The sequence below is a fragment of the Venturia canescens genome, chromosome 5 (genome assembly GCF_019457755.1).
Source record: "Venturia canescens isolate UGA chromosome 5, ASM1945775v1, whole genome shotgun sequence".
Lineage (NCBI taxonomy): Eukaryota > Metazoa > Arthropoda > Insecta > Hymenoptera > Ichneumonidae > Venturia > Venturia canescens.
Window position 1 is genome coordinate 6,706,362 of NC_057425.1, and position 25,235 is coordinate 6,731,596.

At 38.0% G+C, this 25,235-nt stretch overlaps 3 protein-coding genes and 1 non-coding gene across 6 annotated transcripts; 2 read left to right on the forward strand and 2 right to left on the reverse strand.

The window, feature by feature from the left end:
• Positions 1–10: 10 nt before the first annotated feature.
• Positions 11–1,529, forward strand: Pyroxd1 (pyridine nucleotide-disulfide oxidoreductase domain 1). Its single transcript, XM_043418502.1, has one exon. It carries the CDS (start codon positions 11–13, stop codon positions 1,469–1,471), a length of 1,461 nt encoding a protein of 486 aa, XP_043274437.1. The 3' UTR covers positions 1,472–1,529.
• On the reverse strand, positions 1,403–25,201 carry neb (nebbish). 3 transcript variants are annotated; one of them, XM_043418491.1, is made up of 12 exons: positions 25,056–25,201; positions 24,572–24,699; positions 23,442–23,960; positions 22,326–23,103; positions 22,013–22,141; positions 7,578–7,738; positions 6,495–6,695; positions 5,753–6,031; positions 5,193–5,265; positions 4,777–4,946; positions 4,146–4,605; positions 1,403–3,046 (listed from the first exon to the last, which is right to left on the reverse strand). In XM_043418491.1, exons 2-12 carry the CDS (start codon positions 24,676–24,678, stop codon positions 2,306–2,308), a joined length of 3,618 nt encoding a protein of 1,205 aa, XP_043274426.1. In that variant the 5' UTR covers positions 24,679–24,699; positions 25,056–25,201; the 3' UTR covers positions 1,403–2,305. The 3 variants fall into 3 exon arrangements, with proteins under 3 accessions (XP_043274426.1, XP_043274427.1, XP_043274428.1); XM_043418492.1 differs by lacking the exon at positions 24,572–24,699; XM_043418493.1 differs by lacking the exon at positions 5,753–6,031.
• On the reverse strand, positions 3,112–3,183 carry TRNAP-AGG (transfer RNA proline (anticodon AGG)). The gene has a single exon. It is a non-coding gene; the product is annotated as a tRNA-Pro (tRNA).
• On the forward strand, positions 13,540–19,835 carry fok (fledgling of Klp38B). Its single transcript, XM_043418527.1, has 2 exons — positions 13,540–14,222; positions 17,939–19,835. The coding sequence occupies exons 1-2, from the start codon at positions 14,120–14,122 to the stop codon at positions 18,184–18,186; spliced, it is 351 nt and encodes a 116-aa protein (XP_043274462.1). The 5' UTR covers positions 13,540–14,119; the 3' UTR covers positions 18,187–19,835.
• Positions 25,202–25,235: the final 34 nt, after the last annotated feature.

Genomic DNA, 25,235 nt, shown 5'->3' on the forward strand with positions numbered 1-25,235 from the left:
TTGTAAATAGATGGTTAGAACAAAAAACTTGAAAATAATGAGTTCAGAAAGCTTGAGAGGAAAATTTGTGATCGTTGGTGGTGGAATAGCCGGAGTATCATGTGCTGAAAGTTTAGCGTTTCTTGCACCCGAGGCACGTGTTATTTTGATAACTGCAAGTTCTCTAATAAAGGCAGTCACGAATGTTGTTCCCCTCGGTACAACCGTAATGAAGTTTGACGTCAAAGAAGAAAATAACAAAGTACTCAGCGATAAACACCCGTCGATAAAAGTAATTCACGACACTGTCATAAAGGTAAATACGAGTGATAAAACGCTTGAAACTTCAAACGGTGAAATAATTGGGTACGAAAAGTTATGTGTTTGTACCGGAGCAAAACCACGATTAATTTGCGAAGATAATGAACATGTAATTGGTATTAGAGATATGGAATCTGTAGAAACTTTGTCCCAGAAAATACGTGCTGCTCGAAGAATCCTTGTTGTAGGAAATGGTGGAATAGCCACTGAAGTTGTTCACGAAATAGAAGGTCTCGAAGTAATTTGGGTCATAAAAGATAAACACATTTCAGCGACTTTCGTGGACCCTGGAGCAGCCGAATTCTTTCAAGATAAATTGCTCAAAAATGTCAATGAAACAACTACCGAGAAAACTCGTGAAATGAAGAGAATCAAATACACGATTGTTGACGGAAATACTAGCAAAAATGGACCGGCTCTCGGTCCTGATTGGCATAGCAAATTTATGATTAAAGGGAACTCCACTTTGCCTACCAAAGTAAAAGTCGAATACGAAACCGAAGTTGCTGAAATCCTGAAATCTTCAGAACTTGTAGATCAGAGTTCTAACGAGAATTGGCCAGTGTGGGCAAAACTGACGAACGGAAAAACAATTGGTTGCGATTTTATAATATCTGCAACGGGAGTTTCTCCGAATTCGAATTTACCGGGATTGGAAAATCTCGTTAAATCTGAGGATGGTGGATATTCTGTTGACTGGGAGATGAAAACATCGGAAAACGAAATTTACGCAGCCGGTGACGTTTGTACAGTGAATTGGCAATTGGCCAAACACTGGTTTCAGATGAGGCTCTGGACTCAAGCGCACCAAATGGGTCGTTACGCTGCCAAATCAATGTATTCATCTTCCGCGAACGAAACGTTTCATCAAGATTTTTGCTTCGAGTTATTCACTCACGTGACTAATTTCTTCGGCTACAAAGTAGTTCTCCTCGGTCTTTTCAATGGACAAAAATTGGCAGGAAATTATGAAATACTGCTGCGAATGACGAGAGGCCTCGAGTACATTAAACTCGTAATGAAAAACGGCAAAATGGAAGGAGCTGTTTTGATCGGTGAAACGGATTTGGAAGAAATGTGTGAAAATTTAATCCTCAATCAATTAGATCTCAGTATTTATGGCAAACATTTACTCGACCCCAACATTGACATTGAAGATTATTTTGATTGAACGTTTTCATTGAATACAAGAGAAATTGGACATTTGCCAAATAAAACATGCAACCATACTTTTCCGACTTACATGAATATTTTTTCTTATATAATACGAAATTGAGCTTTCACGTATCTTATTACTACTTTGTTAGTATTGTCACTTTCAATCTTATGGCACTAGACAATAAAAAATATAAGTCTGTTTCTCGACAGTGTATTAAAATAGGTTGAATCCAGAGATTGGCTTCGGTCAGATAAGAAGTCGTTTAAATTTGAAACGAATAATTGCAAAATTTAGCCACTTATTATGAACTTTCACATAATAATTAGTCGTAGGAATATAGGGACTTAATTTTGTTATGAAAAAATTGTTTTTTTTTTTCCCAATCATTCTAAACGACTTTTCCGACAAGCGCCAGTTACCTCTGCCTCTCACGAAGGTAAGCTCGAAAACACTCCGAAACGTCAGTAAATAATTTAACTGTGGTCAGTCAATACCTACGAAATTTCGTTTATATCACAGGCTCATTATGCGAAGTGTTGTTCCGCGGCATTAAGGTGATACATAAGAAAATCAAAGGAAATAAGAATTAATGTAAAGAGGGCAACGACGCTCGGTAAATTTTTCGGACGAATATTGCAAATTTATCGTTACACTAAGCAATATTTGTTGCATAAAGTAAAATGGAATGGATAAAATACGTATTTTAAAAAAGGACTAATGCTAAATAAATAAAATACTTTGGTTAAAAATTGGTCAATCTTATATAACCATAAAATCAGCAAAAATAACGAGATAAGCAGTATTTGTTTGTAAAACTATTAGATAAAGAAATTGAACTTAACATTTTTACTTCACATCAAACCTAACGCTTTTAGAGTTCGGTGGATCTTTGAAAAACGGACATACGTCGCGGTTATTCGATTTGATTGGAGAATATTTATTGATCGGTACCCTTTCCGAGTTGGCGTTCTTTTCGCTAACTACCGATTCGGAATTCTCGATAACGGTGTTGTTGATTTCGCTTATGTCTGAACCGTCATTTTCGTTATTAGTCTCGTTATTTTTTACATTAAGAATATTTTTCAAATCGTCGATAATGTTATAGACTTTGTCCATAGATTTGGTCACTCGACCACTCGTTTCTCTCGTTTCGTACTCGTGGCACAGACGGCTCAACGATTTAGCAGCGTTTTCCATCTCTTCGAGGTACTTGGCTATGTCGCTCCGACGCTTTTCTAATGTCGATTCCGTCGTTTCGTTCGCTTCCGTTCTCTCCAACATTGAATTGTCCAATGACAAATGATGGAGGCTTTCGTTCAATTGCTTTTTCATCGGAGCCATGTTTATCGATATTCTGCTGTTGTTCAATGAATCTTCGATGATATCACTGTCCTCGTACGCCTCCCAATTATCCTCGCTGTTTCGCAACTCTCTTATCGAATCCTCGATATCGTGGTCTCTCAAACGATGCACCCAATCGAGAAAATGCAGCGGTTCCCAGTGCGTCTCCAGTCCGGAATCCCGGTCACGTACGCGCACCACCGACCGCAACTCTTTATCTATCACCATTTGTTGCTGATAGAATTCCTGTAACGAAAAATAAAAATGATGACACGTTTTTCCAATTATTTCTATAACGAGCAAAAAAAACTGGGCTCGTCCGGGATTTGAACCCGGGACCTCTCGCACCCTAAGCGAGAATCATACCCCTAGACCAACGAGCCGATTTATAATAAATAATGTAATTTTTGTTTACGGCTTAAGTAAACAATCTTTTTCAAGATTTATCAATTGGACGATTCCGGGAAAGATAAACGAAAATGTCGACCGACGGTTTTCTCAACCACGCCTGAAGTCACGAGAAAAAGGAACTTTGCTCGTGGTTCTCTCTCAATCACAAAACAGAGTGTGTGTGAAGCTCCTTTCTCTTGAAATATTGGGATGTCCATGGAACCAATGATGTTTCTACTTTTTTACCGACCGAACGACTGATTAGCTCAAGTTAATGTCTCACCAATTCCTCTACGCTTATTTTATACATCATAAATAGTAACGAGCATTCAATTATGCGGCCTTTTCAATTTTTTGCTACGCCCAACAACTTATTCATTACAAATATAAGTCGCAGAATTGTGAAATTTCCACCATTTACAGTTGATTGTGTTACTCTTTACAAAAAAGAGATCGAGTACACACTGAACCATTTGAGAAAATATAAGAAAACTAAACAAATGATTGAACATTGGACCAGAAAACGTGACAACTAAACGTACGATATGAAAAAAAAAGGTCTTTTGGGCAAATAAATATTGAGGGAACGTTATTGACTGTAAGAAATATTTGTTATTTCCTGTATTGGATTGAATTCTTTCCATGAAAAATAAGAAATTTTTTATCCGATATATTGCAACAAATAATTGCCTAGGCAGATAATAAACGGTGAATTGAGATAGTATCGTGATCGGAAATTTGAGGACATACGATTTTTCATACGTGGAATGTGTCTCAGTTATCTGACACAGAGAAGTGCTGATAACTTAAGGAAATAATACAGCGAAAAAATCGTTGAGAAAAATTCTGGAACAGATACACCTGGCCTTGTTTGGATGTTATTGAAGTTTTAGTATCAAATGAAAAAGGGTATCGTTTGAGTTGTAATATGGAATTGGTGTTACAAAATACTAACGTAATTGACGCCAACATCTCGGCATCTTTCTGTGGCTTCTCTGACTAGCAATTGCATCTCATGCAAACTGACACCACCGGCCTTGATCGCTTCGTTGCTTGATTTCATTCGAAGGGCCGACTCCACCTCCGTGCTTTCGCACAACACCGCTTCGAGTTCTTCAAGGAAATTTGATTTGTAAGGCGTCACTTGTATTCTAGAGTTGTTGGTAATTAATTCTTTCATGCGATTGTTCCTCTCGACTTCGCTGGCCAACAAATCTTTTTCGATTTCGAGCTCTCTCTTCTGTCGATTGGTTTTCTCAAGAGCTCGTTTCTGTTTTTCCAGGCTTGTGCCCAGGGCTTGGATTTCTTGTTCATACGAACATTTTTGGGCATTGAGTTGCGCTTCGATCTCACGCTTCGCGTTCTCCAGCTCCTTGATCGCTTTTTGCTTCGACTCCTCCAGCTCGGCTCTCAATCTGCAGATTTACCGAAAAAATTTACACTTGGACGCGTTTTTTTGACTTGTGAGGCTAGGAATCCTCGGTGTCAAGTTTTTGATTGAATTATTCTCGAAATAAAGTGAAGCAATTTTTTTACGCTTCGAAAGATTAATTGCCGTGACACAACGAATTTGAAAAACAACCAACTTTTCTTCTTGTATTGTTGATATTTCCTGATGCGCGAACTCAAAATCCACCGGTTGGGCTGTTATCTGTTTGTTATTCTGGTCTCCATGGGGAAGGCATACCTTGAAATAATGATTGCCCCCAATAACCAAACGGTCTCCGTGGTTCAAGCGAACTCGACCGTTGACCATCTAGAAAAAAATTAAAATTTTTGTTATATTTCCGCGAAAGCATCTTCCAACTTGACGAATGAGTGAAAAAAGTCAATAAATTTTTGTAGCAAAAAAACAGAATGCGATCAAGAAATCGTGGGTAAATACCGAATGAGTGACATCTTCCATAATCGTATCGATTATCAAATAAATATAAATAAAATTGAAAAAACTTAAATCTCCTGATTGACATTTATTTATCATATCCGGAGAGAAACAACGTACCTGCCCATTGAGATAAGTATCAGCCTCGGCTTCCGGTGTGAGCGTCAAACTTCCATTATTATTTTCGATGGTACTGTGCGAAACGGAATCGAAAGATTAGATAAATGAGCGAGATTGTGTGTTGGTGCGTCAGTATGGCCACGCAATGAATATGAATATAGAAATAGAAGTCAACACCGCACACACAAAAATCCCTGTTTAGTGTGATTTATCGTGCAATTGTCAGTCAGCACGCTCAAGCAGGAAGCAAACAATGAAACGAGTAATATTCAGCGGGTTTTCGTCGACCCTGGTATGGAAAATGGATGCGCAAAAACAGAAAGATAAACGAATACTTCATTTTTTGAATGTTCGTGCATGGAAAAAAATACGTTTATTCGCACGGATGTGCGATAAGAAAATCGAGGAAGGAACGAAACTGCAAAACAGCCAGGCCAGTGCGATTATCCGACGATTATAAGCAAGTTGTGAAAGAAACGTGACGAGCAAAAAACATATCCTCTTCTTTGGTATCCTCTTTCCTTGCCCGTTTATCGGCTTTCTTTACGGATCACACTAACCAGTGCAACTGCCTCACGAGAGGCCCATCCAAAATAATGTCCAATCCTTCCGGCGGATTGCTCTTTCGAGACGTACTACGCTTTCCAATGCGTACTCGACCGTTTGGAATCAGGTACAAAAGAGCTCCGGACAACATCGGATCCGCAGCGAGATTAACCAGACACGGTTGTTTCGCCTTATCACGAAAATCAATCTCAACAGCTATACCGCAACACCGTAGAAATTTTAATTCCTTGTCCTTCCTCTCCTCAGCTTCCCGCAACTTTTCCAGCCACGATCTGTGGAGCCCAATTGTATGCCTCGATTCATTAAGGAGATATTCTCATCGTTGGATCCAAAAAACGATTTTTTTCACATCGGCTTTTCCATTATTTTTTTTTCTTTCTAATATCAACGTTGATGGAGCGTTTCAGAATGTACAAAAACGTGAGACTTGTCGAAATTTACTATTGGTCCTTCAACGCAGCTCTTTGAATTAAAAATCTCTTGTCGTTTACAGTTATTTATGACCTTTTGCTTATTGTTTTTTTTTTTTTTGCAAAATTATTTGTCTTTTGGATAAAGCTTCTCAAAAGTTGCTTCCAGTTGCGAATTTTTGGAAAATACCAAATGAGAATACAACCTCAATGTCTCATTGAAACTTGAGCAAAGTTTTAGCACCCAAATTTGTTTTGGTGCCATTCTTTCGCTGCGGATGAAATGTTATTGATCTTTGTTTTTTTAAACGGTCAAAAAACGCACTTTTGAGTCGAAGAAAGTTGTTGTTCTGCTCGTCTCAGTTGATCCTTGAGTTCGTCAATTTCCCGCTGTTTTTTCTGGACTTCTTCGGCATTGTCGTTAGCCATTTTTTCCGAATTCAAAATTCTTCGTGGTTGAGGACCCAACTGTTTCTCGTAGACTTCTCGAACTCCCCGCAAACGTAGAACTTCGGCTTTCAGTTCTCTGTGCATAAGGGAAAGCGTGAAAAGTTAAAACCGGATTCTAGAAATCTGTCAATCCAATGAATATGATTTGTTATTGATTTCACGAGCTACGAGCAACGTTTACGGTTCATTGCGGCGGGAATAAGTGGAACCGATTGATGGAGGTACTAATGAAGAATTATACAGAGATAAGACGTCCGACGAGCTCGCCATTTGCGTCACATTTTTAATGCAAATTCTCAGGACGATAAATTCGATTTTAAACACCAGGCGATCGCTTATCTTTTTTCAATGGGTCTCCTCAACACTTCACGACGAATGTTCCATAAAAAAGAACATTGTTTACGTATATTTTCAGGGTTTTATTGACCTTGGGGGAGTTGAAGGAGAACCGTGAATAAAAAAAATCGTGATGTAACAATAGATTTGCCTTTGTTATTGCGTCGTTGCAATAAAAAAGCAAGAGTTTAATAGTTGCATTCAGCTTTATTACCGCGCAAAATTATCTTGAGCTTAACGAGTTATATTTTGAATAACAATTCAACAGTTTTCGAATATTCAAACAGCTATAAAAATCTGAATTTTAGAATGTCTGCAAATACATTGTTTTTCAATGTGTATAAATAAGTCTGCTTTATAAAATTCAACGAGATACTGCGTTCGATAAGGGAAACTGATAATATATTTCCAACCGAAAGAAAAAAACGTTGTAGAACAATAGGTCATCCGTACATGGCTGTTTATTAATCGATAGCCATTTTTCTTTGCTTATTATTTTCCAATATTAATATTCCAGTCCCTCTGAGTAAGCATAATGACCGCGGTCTCCGTTGTTGGCTACGGAATTCGAATTTTTCCACACATTTATTTCAAGCCAGGAGCTTCGTGATTGCCAACTCACCTGATTAACTTATCGTGCGGATCCTCGTTAATGCGCACACGATTAACAATGGCTCGAGCTTGACAGGCGTATCGTAAAGTCGCCAGAGTCTCTTCCAAATGAATATTTCCAGGTGACACAGTTCCTAACATCGCAGTTCGCGAATTACCGCCAAGGCTTTCCTGAGAACAAACAATAAGGAGCGTCATTTATTGAGTGACAAAAAAATGGAAAAAATCATTTATACGATGATAAAGGTCGATCGTAATCGATCGAGTAATGCTTTTCTGCCTGATAACATTTAACTGACTTCCGTAAGATCACGAAGGCGGTAAGCGAGTGACCTTATCGCTCGGTTAGATACGAAATCTTGAAATCTACATTCCTCGTATCATTTGGAATTTGCACAGTCGATAAGAGGAAATTTGGAGTCAAGGATCCCGAATCTTCGATTTTTTCGATGAAGCTCGCATTAGAGGAATTTTGAACTCGTGTCGACCCTTGCACACGTCTATTTATCTGCCTTATTTTCAAACACTAAGAAACGAAAGTAACTGAAACAACGAAATGTGGGATTGCGGGGTGCCGATTAAATGTACCATCATCGCAAGGTTAAACATGATTGAACGAACAAAATAGTTTGAGATCAAACTGCAGATTCATTGCTATTTAATCAAAATTTTCTTTTCTCAGTCCAGATGATGTCGAAGCCTCCAAATATTTTCGAATAATTTTTCATTCTAGTGGAACAATGATTCTAACGAATTTTTGGTTCATCCAAATGGGATGAATCGTGTTTTACACAAAATTCGATAAAATGCACAACTGCTGGCGCAACCTCGCACCGAAGCGCAGTCCAAGAGATAATATTTTCACGAACGAAACGGGTGACGTAATTGATTAGAAAAAACATGGTGAAATGACAAAGTTCTCGGTCGTTGAAGCATATCGAAGTTTATTATTTTATTTTAATATTATTTTTAACGCGTTCCGGATTAATGGAGCGTAGAGTCGTGCTCTCTGTCAGGTACGAGCGAGGCGAGAGTTTCTGCAAAGTTCTTCGAACTTCGATGGACCGTGAAAGATTCTCCAGGTTTTTCTTCCTCATTAAAAATGTGAATAATTCGATAAGCAATGAAGAAAAAAATGCTGCTCGCTGAGAAACTTTCTGAGACGAAATAAATTCTAGGTTATTCGACCTTCCAATATTTTCAAGTACTCAAACGCACGATCAACTGCGATTATGTTCAACTTTGAGAAGAAAGGAAAATACGTGATCGTTGTCTTCTCGCGCTCCTTGCGGCGCGTTTCTTACCATTTATAAGATAACGACAAGTTGGCGAATCAGACAGCGTGTCATTGGTTTGTATTCACTTGTGTAAATAGTCATAAAGAAAGGAATTATTATTCATGTTCAATCAGCGTTATGATGTGCAAGAGCTCGGGCAAAAAAGCGAGCGAGCTTTATGAAGCAGCCTCCAAATTTCGAGGGAGCTGTCAAAAATTTGCTTTGAAAACTTCGCAAAGCCTGCAATCGATTATTCATTCATAATCTTCGAACAAAATGTACAGAGACGAGAACGTTTTACAGCCAGCATTATCGGGTCTCGCGATGGCCTCATTTTTGGCAAACTCTTCGCCCCAAACACGTGAACATACAAATACATCATAGCAAAAAACTGATATAACTACAAGTGTAGAAACTTCTTTTTTATTGCCGATGCGGTCTGTGTTTTTGCCACTTTTGCATTTCTCGTCGGCTCATTAATTTGCGATAGAGCTAGAGAATCGAACAGGTTTTTTCTCTTACTTTAATCGCCGCTGCCTGCGATACTGGCCCAACTTTAAGGGGGTCCGGCTTCAGGAAGTCAACAAAATCGATCGTTTTCGCGAATGTTTTTAGGATAGACGGGAATAATTCACCGAAGCGAACTTTTCGGTGTGGTTTCAATGATATTTCTGTGAAAAATCATTCTCACATGAAAAACATTTTTTTCGTGTGAGAAATTCTAATTTGTACGCATGGTTTATACGCAAAGTCGGAATTTGTCGGAATTTCTCAGCTGTGGACAATGCGGAGACCGCAATTATTGTCTGCAACGGAAATTCCAAATTTTTATCCATTTTTATATATTTTCTTTCCACATGAACCTATAAAAACCCGAAAAAATTGGGAAATTCTACATTCACAGGACGTTGAAGTGATATTCTTCTTCAGAATCGTTTTTTTTTTCAAATTTGCCAAAAATATAGAATTTCGCAATTTTTCCGGGTTTTTATAGGTTCGTGTGGAAGAAAATATATGAAAATGTGAAAAAAATTGGAATTTTCGTTCCAGACGATAATTACGATCTCCCCACATGTCACGACGCGTTTTCGATATTTTTACGAGTGCTCGCGGAATCACATTTACGAAAACTGGTGTGCAGAGCTCATTGAAAATCGAACGAAGTAATTTACGGTGTTGTGATCCCTCAATTGACACATTAACCCAAGACGGTCACATGGGGTGTGACACACTTTACATTTACGAGCTGAAATTTTCCCTGGAAAATCCCCAAATCAGACCCGGCCTGAATTTTGTTGATGTGTCAAAAAGCAAAAAAAATACAGCATTTTTTGTTAAAAAAGGGCTTTTTCGCGAATTTTTTTTTCAAGAATTTTTCAAACATACTTCAAACTAAAATTTTCGTTCCGTTCTTGGATAGGATAATAGAGAAACGTTTGAATTATGTTCTCAATTTTTGTTGAGCCCCCAAAATAATTCTACGAAATGCTACAGCGCTCTAAAGTGCTTGGGGTGTGACACATTAAACATTAGTGTGCACACTTTCACAGCGAGACATTTCGTGCACATGGGGTCACTTTGACCCCAGGTCATTTTTGACATCGAATATCTCGGTAACTATGCGCTTTTCGGAATAAAAGGTTTAGTCACTTTTTGCAGTGAATTGATTCAACTTTAAGGCTGCAAAGTCGGATTTCCAAAAAAATCTTTTTTCATTGTTTAAAAACGTGCTCAAAGTTGATAGTGCGCGTAAAAAGCACTTTTTCGGTTAAATCTCTCGTAAAAAATTAAACTTTGACTTTTGGAAAAAATCTTTACAGAGTTTTACAGACAAGGGTCGATGCTTTAAGGGAAAAATAGTCCACTTTGCAACCGTTCCAAAAAGTGTATTTATTTTGGAGTACGAAGTGGCTATGCTCCCTACTTTTAGAGAGGGGTTAACGATTTCTTAATATTGGGGGTTTTACTTATGAGATGCTCATCTGTAAATGCTATTCATGTGAGAAAAAAATTTTGGGGTCAACCTGACCCCAGATGCTCACTAAGGGTTAAGTTAAGATATTACTGGATGGATAGCCCAGCCGATAAATTGTACCTGATCGTAATTTCCGTACTTCGTGATGCAATAAAAATCTGAAAAAATTCAGCACCATTTGGAAAGTTATGAACTACAATTATCAATAATAGTATTGCCCGAAAGTTATTAATAAATTGTTTAAATAAATAATTTTTTAACAATTTTACAGTAAACCCTTGTTTTTTTTACGAATCGAATGTGCGCATTTTTCTGAATGGTCATGATTTTTTTCAGAATTTTCGTGGATTTGTGAAATTCCCTTTTTTAAATTTTTTAACCCTTACTAGTCACACCTCAAGTTTCCGACGTAATAGTCACACGGGGTCCAACGTACCCCACTCACTTTAGGGGACGATAAATAATTGAAAAACTGTAAAAAAATAAAATAAAATAAAATAAAAATACCACAATGTATTTTGAACCTTTAAGAATCGACCATAACGATTCTATTCTATTCGTATTATTTTTAACCCTAGAACGCATGACTGGGGTGTGAGCACACCCCACGCGAACTTCAAACTACGCTCCCGTCCTAACAAGCGACATTATCGACTGATTATCGACGGATTTTTTTATATATAAATTCAATTGAAATTAGTTTTATCGTACATCATTCTTTTCGTTATAAAAAAACGAAGAAAATGGTGTAGGATAAAGTCAGTTTAGCATCGTAGGACCGGATTTATACGCAGAAAAAGATTGGGGTGCGTTCAAACCCCGGTCATGAGGTTGAGGGTATGAAAAAAGGCACATGAGTTGTAGGGTTAATATTAAAAAAAAAAATGTCAAAGAAATCTCGAAATTTCTATTTGGTATCGTCGGTCGAAAAAAGGCTGGGGTCCAATATACCCCGTGTGACTATTAAGGGTTAAGTGGCTCCATTTGTACATTTTTGATCCAGTAACCTTGAGACTTTTCAAAACTGATGGTAAATATGTCTTCTAAAACATATCCAAAATTCAAATTAAAAAAAAATTTCTTAAGAAGTATGAAAAATCGACGAAAATTCGAAAAAAATTCATGAGCATTCGGAAAAATACACACATTTCATTCGTATAAATATTATTATTGATAATCGTTGTTCACAGCTTTCCAAATGTTGTTGAATTTTTTCAGATTTTTATTGCATCACGAAGTACGGAAATTCCAATCAGATTTAATCTTTGCTCGAGCTATCCATCCAGTTAAACCTTAAAGAAAAAAATGCAGTGAAAAAAGCTCATTTTTATAGCGTAATTATGACTGCGACCTCGCAGTAGGGAGCCGAAAAAATTGTTCGTGTGAAATGAAGCTTCCATGCTCGTGATCGGACGCCGAGCAATTTCGTTCGCGTTACTGTACCGCGGTTACCGAGGGGACAAACGTGGGACAAACGCAGCGAAGAAGGGAAGCCAGCCCCGAGTCCGTATTTTGGAATAAGTGTTTTTCCGCAGAACTCGAGAGTCAATACGACGAGTATATTTGCAGTTTCTTTCGATAGTAGTCGATAAAGAGCACAAATTTGAAAAGGGGTTCGCGAGCGGCAAATCGGTCGAAAGTTTATCGCGTTTCGTTGTCTCCGAAAGTAACTGCGGAGTTCGTTGCTACCGAAAGGGAAAATCTGAAGTAAACACGCTCGCGCTGAAAATAGTCGATCTTGGGATTATTCGGTGAAGCGAACTACGCAATTCCTTTTATAAAAGCGTTGCGTATCAAATGCGAGGTGTAGCGGAATATTGTTCTCGTCAATAACATCGGCCCACGCGAGGTTCCCTCGTCGCGGAGGACAAAGAGAACGAGCAACGGTACTGTACAGCGAAGTAGGAAAATACGCCATTCGAATAGAAAAAATAGCGATTCCTCGTGTGTTTTTTTATTTCAATATAGAACTGTGCGTAAAAAAGGAGACTGAAATTTTTCAATCGAATCGAAAAACATCGTGGAAGCTCGTCCGATGAAATATTCAAAAATGTTTTGCAACGAGCGTCCATCGCGCAACGTACGCTTCGGATTCAATAACCGAAGGGGAAAAACAAAAGAAAGAAAAAGAAAAAAAAAAACAAAATAAAAAATAAAAACAGGTACAATCGATTTGTGGCGCGAATGTAAGATTCATTCGAGCGGAACGTATTTCGGTCGATGAAACGACGAGGCTCGTACGAGAAAACCGGCTGGACCAAAATAGACGCGTTCGCGAGAGCGCTGAGAAATGCGTGTGAACGGAGAGGGAGGGAAAAAAATAAGAAGTAAACGTTGCAAAACAAGAGAGTACCGAGGAAGAATAATCGGAAGAGAAATTGTCAGGGTTGTGGCTTTAATGAGTGATTTTGTATAGAAAAAAAAGTGTACAGCTCTTTATTAAACTCGAGACTTCGTGGGTTCTCGCCCCGGTTGTTTTGTTCAGCATGGGAAATCATGTAGATATGTACGAATATATATTTAGAGAGAGAGGCGTTTATCAGTGGCTCAGTATTCACGAGAAGGGCGATGGTGACCGGGCGGGAGAGAAAAAAGACGAAGAAGGAACGAGCAGTGCTGAAAAGAGCGAGCAGGAGAGGCTAGAAATGGCGAAACGTAGGGATACGTTGGAAGGTCGCGAAAGTGGGGGGAGCTCGGCAGAGAATGGTGGGTAAACATAACGCGGCTTCTCGGGCACGCTTCAGTTTCAAGTAAAACACGACTCGGTTGTATTCGAGAAGGATCTTTCGTTATTTAACCCGTTAATAAATAAACAGAATCGTCTGAAAATATTCTACAAGTCGGACTTTCACTTGGGAACTTCTCGAGACTGGTTTTTTTACGGTTTTGTTGCTTTCGAGCGAGCATCCGCGGAGGGAACGTGGGGACATCTTTTCCAACGGTTTCGAATACCTCGCAATAATAAATTCGAATTTTGGATTTTTTCCTCGGGACTGCTTCTCGCAAGCTTATGCCAAAATCGGTCTCCGAGGACGCTATGTCCTTATTGAAATTGTATTTCAACGGAGAATTCTATATTCGCCCTTGGCAGAGAAAAATTTTCGAGAAGAGGTGATCGCTCTCGATATCTTCCTCTCGCTCGCTCGATCCTCGCTCATCAGCTGCCTGCGAAGAAGACAAAAATAGAAAGAACAAGCAAACTGATCGGAAAGTATCGATAACTCCTCCGCATTCGTCTTCCAGTAGCTTAAAAAGAGGCTGAATATTTTCTGTGGCGGAAGCTGACGGACCACTGTCATAATGGATCTCGTCTACATGCCCGAAGTGCTGACGTTTGGCTCATTCAGAGCACCGGTCTACCGCGATTACGAGCAGCCTTGGAATCGGGATTATTTTAATTATGGTACGTTTTTAATACCCACGTCTGACAGACGCTAGAGTTCGTCTTTTCGTTTGCAATTGCATCGATAAAACTGCTGGTCTGTTATCTCCATCTTATCGACTGTAATTATCGAAGTGTTTTCTCCAAGTATAATACACGGTCGATCAATTAATAAGAAAAGTTTACGGGTCGATATCGAATCTCCAGGTGTGTGTTTTATATTCAAAACGATTAAAAATTTTCTGTTCGAACGGTGAAATGACGTCAACAAGGTTGTCAAAATTTCCATGAAAAATCTTGGATTCTTTCGTTTTTCACGAATATTTGAGAAAAAATTATTTCTACTGGTAAACATTGACAAGTTGTCGCGAACGGGTCGCTGTATTCGCGCCTCGCACAGTGCGGTAAAGAGGAATTCATTTACATGTTTGGATAATTGAATTTTAAAAAGCACTAAGAAATATTCCGATTCCTGTCCAACACTGTGAGCTATTACTGAATTAATTTATCGAAGATTCTCGTACTGAATTGCACAAATAGAAAAAAAGTATGGACAGCTTTGAAAAAAATGGAAAACGCGTCACTGGTGGATCGAAGAAATAGCCCAAAGTATGAGCTTCGTATCAACCTCGCGTTCAAAAGAAAACTGGATCGTCTGGACGAGTTTCGGACCTGAAAGATTTTTCTCAAATTGTTATCCTGGAAAATGACCTGACAACTGATAAAAACGTCTTTTCCCCCACACCTTGGATGATAAAAGTTTCAGGATCGTGTATCGTTGCGATAGAAAGGCAAATGTTGACAACATGATAATAATCGGAGCAGTTTGAGGTATAATAATAATAATAAATAAATGAACAAAAGCGTTACGGTTTGAAAACCGTCAAGAAAAACCAAAAGAGCGTTGTTCCTTGCCGGCTTTTAATTCATTGTTTTCCATTCAGCTCCGGGCAAATATCCAGCATTCAATAACAGCTGAAAAAAGTAACGATAAGAGAGAACGGACGATAAACGCTCTACGCAAAGAGCTTACGATTTTGATAATTAAAAGCAAAACAGAGTTTAATGTGGTAATGATACCGGTTTCTAAATGTCAAAGTTTAAAATAGCATTTGAGACGAGACGAGAAATTGATACATTCGCAAAAAAACATTAATGACTTGGCTCGCTACGAGCATTGAATTTTTTGCGTTTTCTTCATTTCTTCTCTCATCCAAGCCTTGCCTCCCCTCCCCAGTTTTATCGGTGTTTTCTCCTTTTTCTGGTTTCTGGCTCTCCCAATCCTCCTACTGTTCGATAAAACACGCGGGTGCAGAGTAAAAGGGAGGACGCGAGGTCATCGTCGACTCGTTTAGGGACTCGGTTACTGCGTATATTCGATCAGCGTGCATTCTCGCACGTACGCACTTGTGCGTTGTTCGTGAGTGCAGTCACTCGTCCCTTTTATAGAGAACGTTGCTCGGGGACGAGTAAACATAGATAAAATTTCTTATTATTCTTCACAAGATTTTACAATCTTTTCGTCCCTCGAGAAAAATCATTCTGAAATGATAAAACTTCAGGCTGGAATACAAAACCTTTGCCTCACTAAAACATGAATTATTTTTGTCCAAGCTCCCGCGAATACTCAAAAAAAAACAAGAGATTCGTGTTTACCTTGACTATTATTTATGTTTTTGTACTTTTTCGTAACCAAATCCATCCCGTTCGAGCCTTTATCTTCTCCACAAATGCTTCGTTATCTCATCTCGGGCTCGATCTAAATTTCGATCTTATTTTCATTTGTAAATAAAACAAGCGACAATTAATCTAACCTCGATATCGATTGAGTCCGCAAGCTCGGTTGTTCGACTGATAAAAAGGGAGGATTCAGTCACAATTTCGTGGCTGCTGCTTCCACTAATTGTTTCTTCTTATCTCTGGGATTGCATAACCGAAAAATTATCAGGTGGAATGATTCGATGCGCACGGGAGATACAATTAGACATAAAGTTTCGCTCTGCCAATAACTCGGCAATCGAACACGTTAATTCGAACGATTTCATCCCAATTTTCTCTTCAAGCTCTCAATAGAAATTTCAGCATTAAGATGATGGATCAGTCGGTAATCACAACCGTGAGTGCGAGAGAGATGGCTGCAAATTTTGAAAAGGAAATTTTTCCACATCGTTCGTCTGATCGAAAAAATAAAAATGTCATCGGATTTTTGCGATCGTGCTGCGTACGATGACATTTTTATTATTTTAATCGGACGAACGATGTCAAAGAGTTTCAACTTCAAAAATTCGAGTTGCGATTACCGACTGATCCATCATCTTAAGACCCGAGCGACAAAGCGCACACACGAAATAAAAATAACTTTCATGAATAGCGGTGTTCCAGAATATTCTGACATGAGCACAGTAAATTCAGAAATGCTCCATTACAAAGTACAAAATAAGTGTCTGCGTGACTTCACTGTATCGTCGAACGTGTCAGGCAGTTCAGACTCGCCACCTGCGCGTCTACTGACCCGTTATTTGGTGATTGCGAATCAACGTTTTATTACAGGTCATACAATCGTCGTCATAGGCGACGCTGCGAGTTGAATCAAGGTCTCGTCCTCTTTGTAAATTAACCTGTTACACTTAGTACGTTCGTGACGACCTCCGAAGTGACACAAACAGTTTCATTCGATTCACCCTGAATTTAGTACTGGGAAACAGCGTTCAAAAAAATGACAAATCTTCGTATACGAAGCATCGAATCACTGGAACAGACTGAATTTTTTATGAAATTTGACACTAATTAAAAAGAGGAATTCGTGACTCATTCAATGACATAAAATTTTTGAGTGCAGTCGAGAAAGTCGAATGGATTTTCGAATTTTTTGAAATAAGTTAGCACAGAAGTGCATCGATGGAAAAAAGCTTTCGAGGCAAAAAGTTTCGTTGAAATATGATTTTTGGATCGCGCTGTACACGTCAAAGACTCCATGTGGGAGCCAATTGAGTGCAACAACTGTCGAAAGAGGTGAAAGTTTGCCGGAAGTGATAAATGTGCGAACGTAACGGATAGACGTGGAAGAAGAATCAACTTTACGTGCAATGAGAAATAAAATTTGCGGATACTTTGGTCAAGCTATTAGAATTTCGTATTTTTCGTGGAAGCCTCTTGGTAAAATTGAACAAATGTGATGATGGGAAAAGAGAGAAATGAATTTTATTAACGCGCTGTGTCCAAAACGTTGAGTTCGCGAACGCGAGACTCGTCAAGGCTGACGCATGATTTCTAAAAATAGTTTACGAGTGCAAAACCACTTGATAATTCGAAACGACGATATACCGAGCGAACTTGGAGCTCAATCCGTTTTACACGAGTCCCAAGATTTCCAGGCCGCTCAAATCTTACACGCAGACATTTTGTACAAGGAAATATCGTTTATTTTACAATCGATATTCACTTCTGCGGACTAGCCACAAAAAATTCTTCATCGAACGTGGAAACCAGTTTCTCCGACGGTTCATTTCGATTCGTAGTTCGACGCCTCTCCCACGACGCAATTTCACAGTAGCCAATCTTATTTATTCCTCTAGCGAATACAGCGATTTGCGCGCGAATCGATGTCACTTTTTGTAATACAAAATGGAGATGAAAATTGTTCTCGTCACCGTGTCAATTAGTGATATGTTTTTTGAAAGAGAAAATGCTGCTTCCAAACTTGGAAATAACGAGAATTTTGTTTTGCTCTTTTGCAGGCAAATCCTCATTGAACAATTGTTCTCGACAGCAACAAGCGCCAAAGACACCGTCCCAGTCGAAGCACAACTGCCAGTTGTGCAAAGAGAGCAAAAGGCGCACCTTGGGTGCTTACATCAGAGGCAAACCGCGCCTGAATTCGTGCAGCGAAATAAGCGAAGAGGAAGACGAGAACGTCAACAATTCGTCGGAAAGTACTGAGAAGAAGGAGACTGACACGTCGAAATCGTGCAAAACAGAAAAGTAGCTTTTCATCGAATCTACGTGCAGAATGCACGAGGGGAGCGAGAGAGAAAGAGAATGAGAAAGACAGGAAGAAACAATGCTTCGCCCATTATTCCACCTGAATATTCATATAGATCCAACGAGAAAAAAACAGCAATCATTCTACGAGCAGGAAAGTTTGCCTTGAGAAGGATCAAGACCTCTTCGATCTACGATCGCATTTTTTCTCCCGATCCAGAATTTTTTGCGTTTCGTTCAATGACGCATAATATAAACGCAAATGACTCGATGTGACGCTGACGAGTAATGATACTATTTATAAAGCACGTATTTTTACGTTTTAACATATCAATAAGCCTCGAATGAAAACGAGTTTTACTGCGGGAAATCTCAAACCCGGTAATAACAGGAGAAATTTCAACGTTCTTCGAAAACTCGTGAGGACCAATCGAAGTTTTCGAATCGTTTGACGGAATGGAAAATCGTTAGAAAGTAGTTTGATTCGTTGAGTTAGTCAAATCGATTTTTAAGCCCATGTAAATTTAAATATTATACTGCTGCATTTTTTTTATATAGATTAATCATGAATTATGATCGAATTATTACCATTTCATCGAAAAATACCATTCCTGTAAACGCTTCTGTTAATCTCTCTTTCGTGGACATTAACACTGTTCTTCATTTTCATTTTTCACTAAGAGTTTGAGGTGTTTTGTCGGTTTATAAATTTTTCATATCGATGACCTGTATTTTTCATAAGGAAACACGTCTTCTGCAACATAAATTTCGACTTTAATGATGACACGATTTGTAAAAGTTTGAAATTCGATTCGATTGATGGACTAATCGGAAAATTTGATCGATGACACACAAAAAGTAATTGTGGATCAGTCAAATTTGACACAATTCAGTAAAGTCGTATTTCAAGTTCTAAAATCTGCAGTAAAATGGTAAATCAAATGGGAAAAATGGAAAGTAACGTGCAAAAAATGAACGATTGTGTGATAAGTTTCTATCGAAATTGTCGTGATCCTTGAGTTTCTCTTTGCTTTGCTCAGGTATTGCTAATTATGTTCTGAGCTCATTGTTCGCACGGGGAATAATAAGCGTGTTAATTAATGGATTAAACAGGTGGCAGATGGAAACCGAGAGCTGGCATAGTACGAGGGCAACAGTGGGGGATTGAGCATGAAAAGTCGTCTTTGTTTTCAAGATTTTTCGAAGAATTTCTAAAGAAGCATCGCAGCAAAGCAGAATGTGTCTAAATTTTGATTCAAAAAAAAAAAAAAAAAAAAAAGAAAAGACAGCGAAACTTCTGCTCGAGAATGAAAAATTTAATTTTCAATCGCGTATACAAATCGACCAAAATAATCAAATCGCCAAAACGAGCCATGTTAATCATATCTGCCGCAAATATTGTGCAAATAAATATGAAGTTTGTTTCATGTTTCATGTTTGTAAAGCTGTGGGAGCGAGCAAGGTTTGCTTTTCGTTTTTAAGCTATAAATAAGACTGATGATTGAGAATTATTCATAACAGGATTAAAGATGTAAGAGACGATTAGCATAATTGATTCGAGTGATAATTAAGTTTAGATGATAAAACGAAAAGAATAATGAAAAATGCTTTATTGAAGTTTATGAATAAAAATGAATACTTTTGAAAGTGAAAGGTGTCTCGTTTCCGTATCGGCTCATTTTCCATTCCAACTCGCATTGTAATGAGAATTTATGATGCAAACTCGCTATCTACCTTTCAGTCCCATTTTTCATGCGTAATTGTTCCCAGTGTCTCGGAAATGTTCTCCACTATTGTTCTATTCCTTACGATAATACACGAAACACGAACCCGGGTACTAAAAAATCTCGAATGGACAGAGACACTAATCCTTTTTTTCTTCAATAAAGAGAAATTTTTTCGGTTAGAATTCTCTAGTTTTTTTGATCACTTGAATTTTTTCAAACTTTTATCGTCAATATCTTTTTTAAACATTCAGTAACCCTTTATTTTACGTTACTGAATGGAATTGTGGTGACGATGGAATCTTCGTAAGCTCCCGTATAAATTTTACGATTTTTGGAGTTTTCATTCTTTATGCACTTTTACTTTACTGAAAATTAAAATCGCTTATTTGTAGAATATTCGGGTTCGTGAAAGGAATACCTTGAAAATTGAAATGATGTTTCTTTACATTTTTTGACAGTAGTTTTTCTGACTTATCGACAACAGAAACCTACTAACTTGACTCCTTATAGGACAGGTTAATTCCGAAAATCGTCGGTATTCCGAGAATATTGCAGAAAGCGAAATTAAAAAATCGAAGAAAACGAAAAAAATAAAATAAAAAATTCAATCCTTGTTCGGACGAACGCGTCTTAAAAGGAACAAAAGTTGTGAACACGGCACTTCAGTACGAATGCGCGTGCGCTGTATTGCACACGGTACGCAACGCCGTTTGAATAATTCGAATCATTGAAGGATTCAAATCATGAAAGATAAATAAAAAAGAGAAAAAAGAATAAAAAGTTTGTAACGATCCGAGACAGATAATTCAACTTCGCAGTTCAAAAAATTGACTGTAATATCATTGCAAAAATTTCCTGTTTCACGATTCAAGGCTTTATTGTACGATAGTGTCGAACCGGGTGAAAGAAAGAGAGCCGTGGTGACGCGTGCAAAATATAGTGTGTGCTAACCGCAGACTCTATAAAACCAATCGCTCTCTCAGCCAGAGAGCACAAAACGGACAAAGCTGAGTACGAATTTCACGCGGCCGATCGCAACGCTCGGAAAACTCAAGTGGAGAGAAAGGTAGACTGGGAACGAACATCCGAAAGCTTCGAGAACTTTCGCGATAACTCGATCGACAAAGATGGTCTGGAAATCGTTAAAATCGAAGAACGAAGTCCAAGTCAAACCTGGTAAGCGCTGGATAAGAAAAAAAAGCATGAATATTAAGAACGAATAAGTTGGATAAAATCGTTAACTTATTAATCGAAATGAATAATGGCATTGTTGTTCAATCATTGAGAACCTTGGCGCTAACGAATTGAATTGCGTCATCACAGCTTTGAAATTAACGTCATCGGAAAGTAGGGAAACTTTTTTTTCAACGCGAGTCCTTCTTTCATTTTATATTCCGCTTCAATATTATTTTTCAATTGTATATTCTTAAGACGCACAATATTCGAGTTATGGGTAAAATTTTTCAAAACATTTGCAATGAATTCAAGAATGAATTTGAAATACAAAGCGTAGGAAACAGTAATGAATTACGCAATCGGATATTTTTAATGGATGAAAAAAAAATATTTGAAAAAATGATTTTGCCGCGTCACAGCGATGTGGAATCCATAACGATAAGAGATTAAATATTTAACATGATTTTCTTCATTTTCAGACACTAAGAAACCACCGCAAAATCTAAAACACAGCTGCCATTGTGGTGAACGTTGCAAAAAATGCGGGGATAACTGCAAATGTCGTGTTACACGATTGTACATCCGACCACCGATGTTCAATTATTTTACGGACATGATGCACTGAGTGCATCAGTTGCCGTTTTACGAACATGAAAAAATGCATTTTTTCATTTTCGAGGGAATGAAGTCTTCATCTCTTCGGTTTACGAACTTGCATCGCAACACCTCGTGACACCGATAAAGAAATTATGTCGTTCTATTATGTGGAAAATTACTAGACAAATATTTCCGTGCGCACAGTATTTTTTAAACAAAATTGAGTTATAATTACTAATGTATAAGTTTTTTTTACTTGGAAATTAATAAATTATTTTATTTTTATTTGAGAACACTGTAAAGACTCGACTCTCAGCTTTTTTGACTTACCTTCAAAAGCCACGTCAGAACAGACTCTCGATAGGGAATGAAACCACGCTTCTTGTTATTTGTACTTTCGGCCAGCGATGCGATAACCTTGCCCAGAATGAGCAGCGATTTGTTGATAGAAACTCCTTCCTGCAAGGTTCATTCAATAACGTTTAGAACATTTGTTTCATTTACAACTTTTATAAATTTACAAAAAAAAATAAATTACAAAAATCAGAATTTTTCGAATTAAATGATATAATTAAAAATTGATTGAGCATCTGAAACATGCAGATATTGAGAAATAAACTGTGAACGTTTTCATGAAACTTACTTTCAAACGTTCTCCACTAGCACAAGTGTGGCTCAATCTTTCACTTCCCGCAAGATCAACAAGATTAATTTTGCTTCGTCGGCTGAGTTCAACGATTTGTCTATCGTTTTTAGGGCCATTAGGTGTTTGTGTTAATATAATACTGAAAATACTGTGCGATCTTGAACTTTTTTCATTCATGCCTGTAGCTGCAGTTGCTCTCTGCGAATTTCCAACTTGGAGCCACGTTTGTAGGTCATTGTAGTTTTGCACGGAGTGTTGACTCAAATCAACGACGTAGGGGCCAAATTCGGGATGTTCTCGGACTTTGAGAGGCGCTCTTTTGGCCCCAGCCACCGAATTGCTTGCTAGAAGATCGTGGATTTTCTCGTTGTAAATTTCGAAATAACTAATTTCGACGCTCGTTGTGGAATCGCGATTTTTCGATGACCTCGAAAATATCTCGTGACAAAACCGCGGTATTATTCCTGCTTCGCCATTCAACTTGTTCGAGCTCGTCAAGGAACTCTCTGTTCCCATCATGCTGTGACTCTTCCCCGAGCCCGTTTGCCCATAAGCAAACAAACAAACGTTGTAGCCCTCGAATGCATTTTGCACCAACGGCAGCACCATCGTACGAAAAACTGTCTCTTGACTCGCATGGCCTGGTGTTTCCGGGTCTGCATACGAAACAAAACAGTGGTCGTACGCGAACGTATGCTCTGACGAGTCGCAATTTACCGACAAATTTTGACCTTTCACTTGGACTATCGACACCACTTTTGAGTCATTCAGCTCTCTGAAAATCATAAGTATATTATTCAGTGCTCAACAATTTTACCTTAGATTATTGTTTTTCAAGATTTAACCTGAGGTTGCCCTCGTTGGAGGCATAAAACGTCATTGGTGGCTCAATCAAAACTACTTTAATTTTATTATCTTCACTTTGGCGAACTAATTGTTCTTCAGAAATAGGTCTCGCTGTTGTTTACTTCAGCAAATGTTTCACGATTCAACAGTAACATACATAAAAATTATGCTGATTTCTTAACACTCATAAATACTTAAAGCTTGGTAGTAACCAATGACATAATTCCTCAGAAATTTTAAAATCTATGCATTAATTTATAACCTTACTTGAAACTGAGAGGCCTGACTCTGACTCCAACGGTGAGATTACTATTTTCTCCTTCGCAAACGGTCTGTTCTTCAACTCCGGTCGCATCCTGTTTGCCTTTGGGAGTTTCCATGTGAACAGCATTGAAACATTCCGGTGTAGCTTGAGAGAGAACGTGGTCGCTGAAGTATCTCTTTAGAGGTGTTCGTGAATTCCCATTTTGTCTAGAACTGCCAATTCCTCTTGGGGTACAGAAATGTGTCACAGGAGTTTTATCAACCGTCGAAGAACTTTTTGATCCGGATTTCAATGGCGTTTTCATACGATCGTCCGATTTGGAATACAGTCCGGAGTTTTCTCTCTGGAGGGTACTAGATGACTTTGATCTTGTCATGGGACTGCTTGAACCATGGGCTTGGGAATTCATAACTCTCTCAAAAGTATTTACTCGCTCTGCAAACCAGTTGGTCTCTTTCATAGGTCTCAAAGGTTCTTTGGACTTTCCATTGCTCTTCAACTCTGAATAACTCTCATGAATTCTGAAAAATTTGATTATCAAATTTGTAATATATTCAATCAAACTGTCGATTAATCATACGAGAAACAAAATTACACAAAAATTCACAATCATTCTCAAATACTGTGAAATTAAATCATTTGTCAAGTACTATAATCTCTCGTAGTCAATTGAACATGAGAAATTATATTGGAAACAACTTTGGAAAAATGGAAATGAGGTTCATTTTGTTTTTTAGTAACGAATCTTGCTCATTTGGATGGGAATTGAAATCATTTTAGTTTTCTGTTCACGATAAATTTGCTTTTGCATATGAATGAAAATCAAAAATTCATATTTACCCGCAAGAAAATTGGAATCATGAGTTGGTACAGAACCAAATCAATTTAATCTTTATAGCAATTGCTAAAAAATTCTGAACAAAGAATTAAAATTTTTTACCATGTTAACGAGCAATGAAAAAGGTATGCCAGACATTCAGGAGAAAAATTCTTTTTAGTTAAGCAAAGAAAAAGATAGAAATAAAATTTTTCGGTGTTGCAGTTCCTTTGAAACTGGAGGAAGTTATGTGTAGAAAAGTAAAAAAAAAAAGCAATATATTATCAAAAAAAGCTGAATCGTCGGAAAACTCACGATTTTTCAGCCGGCCGATTCTCTTTGTCGGAATGAAAGGGCGAGCTTGAAAATATAGCGTTCCAAGATCCATGAATATTGACGTGCGTTGTACCACGTTCCGACATTTTAACCAAAGAACCGGAATCCTTATAACGAAATTATTTTTCACGTAAAACCATGCACGAGCAGTTATTTGGAACAAAAGTGGTTAACCTTGACTTTTGGGAGGTTTATTTGTTTGCGATTGAATAGTGTACACGAACAACTATAATTACACTATTTGAAGCAATACATTACAATATGAAAAACAAAAATATTGAAACTTTTTGTAAATCTGACGCATCGATCATAAAAATTATTGAAATCGTTATAATCGGTGCGTGCATTGACAAAGCGTGTACGGACAAGCACAAACGTTTTTTTTGGCAGGTGCAAGTTTGATGCGTCAAATTTACCGAAACAAATCATTCGTGTCACAGGGTTCTGCAAATCACGAGGTTACCTGTTCCGATTTTGGAGATTCCAGTTACAATTTGGGTTCTTCTTAAGACGTTTTTACTGCAATATTATTTCTTTTGTCATTGGAAAAGACACTAACGTTTTCCCGCGATGCGCTTTTGTGCTCGTTAAATTTACCGAATGTTTTGTTTGAAATTATTCCAATTGCGATCGCCGCGCCATG

Bases quoted from the DNA above. Each gene is read 5' to 3' on its own strand.
- Pyroxd1 (XM_043418502.1), top strand. From the start codon at position 11: ATGGTTAGAACAAAAAACTTGAAAATAATGAGTTCAGAAAGCTTGAGA.
- fok (XM_043418527.1), top strand. From the start codon at position 14,120: ATGGATCTCGTCTACATGCCCGAAGTGCTGACGTTTGGCTCATTCAGA. The intron at 14,223-17,938 runs GTACGTTTTTAA...GCTCTTTTGCAG, and splicing joins TCGGGATTATTTTAATTATG to GCAAATCCTCATTGAACAAT.
- neb (XM_043418491.1), bottom strand. From the start codon at position 24,678: ATGTCGGAACGTGGTACAACGCACGTCAATATTCATGGATCTTGGAAC. The intron at 7,739-22,012 runs GTAAGTCAAAAA...GTTTGTTCTCAG, and splicing joins TTCTGACGTGGCTTTTGAAG to GAAAGCCTTGGCGGTAATTC. The intron at 6,696-7,577 runs GTGAGTTGGCAA...CCTTATGCACAG, and splicing joins CCGCACGATAAGTTAATCAG to AGAACTGAAAGCCGAAGTTC.